The following is a 6855-nucleotide window of genomic DNA, read 5'->3' on the forward strand; positions in this document are numbered from 1 at the left end:
GTAACCGAGTCGGTGATTGGGCCGTTGGAATAATCATCAGGATCAGCTATTGGCTGCCCGGACTGTCTGTCATACCGTTTCTTCCTCCTAAATGATTGCCTTTAGGTCAAAGCAATTGAGTGGAAGATATACTGTATGTCCATGGTTGAAGCACTCCGGGATAAATGCTCTTTTTCTGTCGACATGTTTCCACTTAAATACAGGCCTATCCCTAATCCTAATCAGTCGTGCCTTTTGATAATTAACACAACCCCAAACACATTTTTCTGCCTATTCCTAATAAGCGTATTCCTATTCTTATTTAAGAGGATGTCGTCGCATATCACATTAAAGTGGCCATTGTTAACTGTCCAAAGATAATAGACTAAATGTAGCCTATAGATAATAGGTGTCAGATGAATATCCATGTAAGTAGGCCTACGAAATAATGTTACCCTGTAAATCATGGACTTTGTGATTTCCTCTCATGGCTCTGTCAGGCATGATGATTAGGATTAGGCTATATATTAGTGTGATCCAGCCAAGGGACAATTTCAGGCTTCAAAACTACCTGGATCAGGACCATACTTTTTTTTTCTTGCAATAATGGTTCACATTTATTTTGGTAATTTAAGGTTTATTCCAAGCAGGCCTTTAAACATTCTGGTCCACTGTAATACAACAATGTATACAAACCACTAAATCATCATTAACATTCTTTTTTTTTTTTTTTGGAACGGAGATGTTTATTACATTTTTTAACAAAATCCAATTTGGCATAACCCTGACTTTCAACTTCATAATAATCCCATCCACTTTCCAACATGGCAACACAAAGGAATCACTCACCTTCATCATTTTTATTTGAAAACATCCAGCTCATACCATTCAATAGATTAGTCCAGAAGTATGGAGTTGGAAGAAGAGAATTTCTCCAGTATCAACAGTCAAAACTCATAATGAAATCAAAGATCAATATAGTCAACAACCTTTCAAGCTAGTTGAGGAGATAACAGAATTTACAAACTCAAAGAAGATAGTATCTAAACTTTACAAACTAATGTTAAATACAGATAGAACAATAACAATACCTATGACTCAATGGGGAAAGGATTTGTTTACTGACACTTGGAATCTGTTTCTAATCACTTTTAACTTAAACCAGATAGCAGGGGTTGAGGCCATGCACATTCCCACAAACTCAGAAATATAACAAGCAGCTTTTATTCTATTACTGATAATGTTATTAATCCTCATTTCTCATTGTCCATGCTACTGTCTTGAGTATATCACACCTATCAATCAAACCAGATTAACAGACAATTTAACCAACCCCCCTTCTTTCTTTCTTTTTTCCTTTCCTCTCTCTTTCTAATCATTTACTGATTTGTTAATTTCATTTATTTTTGTTTTATGGATATGCGTATACATATATATCTGGGTATGCATAAATATTTATATGGAAAAGTATATATTGTATGTATATGATCAAAATCGCTTTCTTATTTTTTTTTAATTATTATTTTATTTTACAATCACCCATTTTCTATCAAACTGTCTTATTTACCCATTCATCTTTCTCCACCATTAACAAACCAGGAGTTGTATTAGGGAATGCTCCGTCCTGTCCCTAGCAGCTGAGCCATGCCATCTGAGGTCACTCTAAGGGTTTCTCTGGGGGGCACAGCATGGGGGAGGAAGGCCAGGTCACTGTTTCATTTCTCTAAACTACATATAGCATTACTGGACTGATGACACCCTCTTTGACAAGCTCCCTCCTCAGGGTCACACATCGGGTTGGGTCGCTCCTGTCAAGATCAGGGGCTGACCCTGTGATGTTTGTCCCAACAATTAACTATTAACATACAGTATTGTTCAAAATAATAGCAGTACAATGTGACTAACCAGAATAATCCAGGTTTTTAGTATATTTTTTATTGCTACATGGCAAACAAGTGTTCTTTCCAGCATTTATCAGGCCCGTTTGTTACCCGTCGTTCTTTTGATTCTGTGTTAGTTTTGTCTTGCCTCCTTCTCTCCAGCTGCTTGGATTTATCCCTCCTCTAGTGATGGGCAGATGAAGCTTCATGAAGCAATGAAGCCTTTCATCCAATTGGTTCACTCCAGCGCAAAGCTTCTTGAAGCTTCATTTGCTCTAGTAGGACATCTACTGGATGCAACAATATCAGTTGGCATGAATTTGAAGTGTGTGGCATTTTGCTGCCCTGGAAGACCTCACCCTGCTGAGCTGTTCCAGAGCTCCCCAAGTGCTGGCCTCATCTTGTGTGAAGCTGGTGTTTCAGGGTGGGGGCATCACCAGTACACTCCTGTTCCTTTATTGATTTATCATCACCCCACCCCACATCTTTTTTTTTTTTCTTCACCCCCCCCCCCCCATTTCTTTATTTACTTGGTTTAATTTTATTTTTCTTTAATAAGTACTGAATACCAGTGTGCATACAGTTGGATACACCCACAATACACACGTTCACACATACAACTTAATAACAACTTTTGTCATTATTATTGTTAGTCTGTTGTCTCATCTTCTATGTTATGTCCTTTGTCCTGTAAATGTGTTATTTCATGTTGCAAAAAAACAAACAAAAAACCTTGCACTCATAATGCTACTTAAGTAAAACAACAAAAGTATTATCAACATAACATAGCCTCCTTAAAGTAATAAAAATAAAACCACTCTGTTGCCACCACCAGCTGATACTAACAGCAGGCCTGTATTAAAGGGTTATTTACATCAATGTGCGGTTAGTGTTTTGGCGGAGCTGAGTGCGGTGCAGATCATTTTAATTTTGTAGTGTTGGGAAGAAAAAGCACATGTCTCATAAAGACACTTCTGACTGTATTTCACTCCCAAAAAGCTTATTTTGCTCTGTAGCTGGAATAGTTTGATACACTTTCAAATTGAAAAACAGTGGGGGTTTCTAATGTCAGATAAAGTCAGCCTGGCTGTAAGCACAAGCTACACACATGTGAATATTGAAATCTTTTGTTATATTGCTGTAATTGCCAGCCCCACACCACATCCAACTTAACCAAGAGTAAAATAGGAGTACACAATATGTACACAGACATAGTATGTTAGTCTCAACTCTGAATTATCTTCCCTTCCACAACCTACACATATATACAGTGAAAGATGATGGCACTTGAACAAATGCTTGACATCTTTTTAAATGAAGACATTTTCCCAGGACTTCTGGCCCAACATAAGTTCAGAGAAGTGGTGCCTGGCAAGCCTGTTCAGTAAACCTCCCATGGATGCTGGCCTTAGGAATGGCAAGCATTGCTGTTGGTGTGACACACAATTACACAACTGCTATATAAACTGTCTAGTTTGCAGTACTCTTACTACTGGTGTGATTATGGCAACAGGAAATGCAAAGATTACTGCTTCTTAGCTATAGCTGTGAAAACTGACCATCAATAAGAGATTGCAGAGAACATAGCATTAGCCTGCTAACATTTTAAAGGAAATGATGAATTCCAAGGAACAGATAAAGTTAAAGATTCAAGCATTATGGGCAATACATTGCTTATCATTTGGTGAATGAGTCAGATTGATTGTGATTTTAAAAGTGAAGACCACCTGCAATACCTGAAATTTGAGAGCTAACAATACATCTGAAAAGTTCATTGTAACCTTGGACAGTGTTAATTGTCTAAGTAGCACAGCATTAGACAAATTTTGTACTATAGATCAACCCCTTTCCAAATAAGACATGCAATTACAAATTGCTTAACAATTCATAGTCCACACAACTCAATATATAAAATTTTATTACAAAAAGAAAAATTTGTTCTACATCAAAGTTTAACGTTCCACATAAAAATGGTTGCAACATCTTTAATCAAACTACAGATATCTGGTTAAAATGTGAAGAAACAGCACTACTAAAGAGAAAACAAGCAGTGCTTCCAGAAACATTTTTTAAGCTTTAAACTCATTTGCTGCTGTCCGCTGCTCATACACAAGTCTCAGTCCCCTGTATTACCACAGGAACTTCAATCTGCTCATTTAGGGTCACTTAAGATAAAAGATGTAACAAATGCACGCTTTTGGGTGGGTGGGGGAAAAGGGGACTAAGTCACAAAATAAAAACTAAATCCCTGAATTAATGAAGAGAGGTCTGATATCCTCAAGAGAAAGACCAACAGGGACAGCAGGCTATATTGTTGAATCATCCACACACAAAAAGTTAAGCTGAACAATGCATCGCAAACTTCACATCCCTCAACATAAACCGCTTAGTCGTCATCATCATCGTCGTCGTCATCATCTTCATCCTCCTCGTCCTCGTCCTCATCGTCGTCGTCGTCATCATGAGCTGCTTCTGCTTTCTTGGCAGATGGCCTGCCTGGGCCACTCTTCTTACCAGCATCGCTCTTCCCTGAACCACCTTTGGCTCGGTAGGCAGCAACATCCTACAAGACAGGACTTTTATGTAGCCTCTTCACACAAATGTCCTAATATCACTCTGCATTTGTCAAGCCTCAAAAAATAGCACCTTCACTATAGCCTGATGGAAGTGGCATTACTTTTCAGTAAATGGAACTCAGAATAATGAACTTCCTTCATATCCTTTTTTTTTTTTTATCCCTAGAGAGCCACTAACAGCAATATGACTTGTCAGATGGGCCAATTCATTTCAGTGGATTTTACAAATATATTTTTTACTTCACTGTAAAGTAGTTTTAAAATGGCTGTTAATAACAGCCTGTTATTACAGGGAGGGAAAGTACTGGGCAACAGATCAATACCTTCTCATATTTTTCCTTCAGTTTGCCAGCCTTGGCCTCATAGGGTGCCTTGTCTTTGGAACTCTGTGTAGCCCACAACTCGCCAAGCTTCTTGGCAATGTCACCAATGGAGATACCAGGGTTTTCCTCCTTGATCCGGGAACGGTGATCGGAGCAAAAGACGAAGAAAGCAGAGCTGGGGGAATATAAAAAGAATAGGTTAATACCAGAAACCAGAATGCAGTCATGCAAATGAAACAGTCAACAGGTTAAGACTTACGGTGGTCTTTTTGGTGCATTGGGATCCTTCTTCTTCTTGCCCCTCTTGGCACCCTTAGGGGGGACGTATGTCTTCATCTCTCGGTCATATCGGACCTTATCATTCTTTGCCATCTCTTCAAACTTGACCTTCTCCTTGGCTGACATGGTCTACAACACAAACCAGTGAGCTCAGTAAAGGCCTAAAAATTTCCTTCTAAAAACAAAACTTTTCATATTATTTTATATTTATTATTTGAAAACACTCATGTAACTTAATATGCTTATGTAGAGATGGCTTCCTATTCACATGCAACTATATTCTGTTGACTAACATGCATAGGATTTTATTGTTTGTTACCTTATGCATTCAATACACTCTTGCTCTTTAAGTATCACATGTCATTTAGGAATATGAAAAACAGCATCCCTACTTCTAAACAATGCAAACAGATACATGTCTGGCCTTACAAAATTAAAATACCAACATAATGTGAACATACCTTCCATCTCTCTGAGCATTTCTTGGAAAACTCTGCAAAGCTCACACTGGTCCCTGGGTGCTTCTTTTTGTGCTCTTCACGACAGGTAGCCACAAAGAAAGCATAGGAGGAGGTTTTCCCTCTTGGCTTATTTGGGTCCTTTGTCATGGCTGCGTTTAATCTAGGAACGACAGAAAACATCACATGAAACGGAAGCAACGTTGACTTAGTTTGTGACAAAAACCATGTGCGCAGGCAGTATACTTATAAGTTTCCGACCTACCCTAACTCAAACGTTTTTGTGCAGTAACCAACGACCATAAACGATATGTTAACTTTTAGTTTAATGAATACCGACCTAAGTAAATATTCACACATTTGTCGTAGTTCGCTAACTACAACAGCACAAACAGTGAAAGCGGACGCTCGAGGGTGTTTTAAGGCTCTAATCGGATTTTGCCTCCCTAGGACAAAAAGACAGGACTCCATTTTGTATCTTCCCGCCTAAACTAAACTGCGCCAAAGACTTGCCCAAATAAGCACTCTAATAAAAATCGCCTTACTTTCACAGGGGTGATATTCTGCTTTTAACTACGGTGCAGTTGGCCACGAGAATGTGTATAAAACGAACGGCAATACAATTTAAAGCATGGGCGCTACCGCCTTGTAGCAAGCTAAGCTACAAAACCAAATGGCGTTTGAATTGCTTGTTGCGCACTAAACACAGAGCAGCAGGCTGTCCCGTGTCACGGTATCAAAAGAGACCCCAAACTTTACCACTCAATTTTTAGTTCGACGACTTTCTTCCGTAACAGTTTAGGACACGTTAACATCTTAATTTACGCAAGCATACAAACGACTTACAACACAAATAACTTATTAACTAATAGGCTTTAGATTGTAAACATGCACACACACGAAACTTAATCACCATAAACATTACACTAAACTACTAAATACAACACTAGCGACATCTAACAACGCAGTCAGCTAAACACAACCTCAAAAAACGACAGCTCCTTACCTGTTTGCTGCAAGGCAAATTGTAAACGACTGAATGAGGAAGACAGCGCAACTGTTTTGTCACCCTCTGCGAGACCAATCTAACTTGATTTGAACTACTTTCACAACTCCTCCCCGCCATAGACGGATTGGTCAGATTTAAGCATTTAAATTTAAACGCAAAACACAAGACAAAGAAATGGCTGTGATTGGCTGTAGTGTGTGACGCCTAGACATCATGTTTGGTTGTATGTATCGTCTGTACGCTGATTGGTTGATCTGGGCTTTTAAACATAAGGCGCGAAACGTCCTTTGTCTTTAAGCTGGTTTGCAAACCGCCCTAAAGCAAGAAAAAGTAGTCTTTTGTTTTTTTGGA

The 6855-nt window shown here is 38.8% G+C and overlaps 1 protein-coding gene across 2 annotated transcripts; it reads right to left on the minus strand.

The window, feature by feature from the left end:
* Positions 1-4227: 4227 nt before the first annotated feature.
* On the minus strand, positions 4228-6608 carry hmgb2a (high mobility group box 2a). Of its 2 annotated transcripts, none has more exons than XM_020586991.1 (5): positions 6502-6608; positions 5499-5658; positions 5018-5166; positions 4759-4933; positions 4228-4422 (listed from the first exon to the last, which is right to left on the minus strand). In XM_020586991.1, exons 2-5 carry the CDS (start codon positions 5643-5645, stop codon positions 4246-4248), a joined length of 648 nt encoding a protein of 215 aa, XP_020442647.1. In that variant the 5' UTR covers positions 5646-5658; positions 6502-6608; the 3' UTR covers positions 4228-4245. The 2 variants fall into 2 exon arrangements, with proteins under 2 accessions (XP_020442647.1, XP_020442646.1); XM_020586990.1 differs by lacking the exon at positions 6502-6608 and adding an exon at positions 5761-5813.
* Between the last annotated feature and the right edge of the window lie 247 nt (positions 6609-6855).

Source organism: Monopterus albus, unplaced genomic scaffold (genome assembly GCF_001952655.1).
Source record: "Monopterus albus unplaced genomic scaffold, M_albus_1.0 scaffold433.1, whole genome shotgun sequence".
NCBI classification, from domain to species: domain Eukaryota; kingdom Metazoa; phylum Chordata; class Actinopteri; order Synbranchiformes; family Synbranchidae; genus Monopterus; species Monopterus albus.

What these genes read in the sequence shown, in the direction of transcription:
- hmgb2a (XM_020586990.1), bottom strand. Translation starts at nt 5,798, where the DNA reads ATGGTCGTTGGTTACTGCACAAAAACGTTTGAGTTAGG. An exon ending in ACAAAAACGTTTGAGTTAGG is followed by an intron (nt 5,659 to 5,760) that starts GTAGGTCGGAAA and finishes TGTCGTTCCTAG; the next exon opens with ATTAAACGCAGCCATGACAA. An exon ending in TGAAGGAAAAATATGAGAAG is followed by an intron (nt 4,423 to 4,758) that starts GTATTGATCTGT and finishes CCTGTCTTGTAG; the next exon opens with GATGTTGCTGCCTACCGAGC.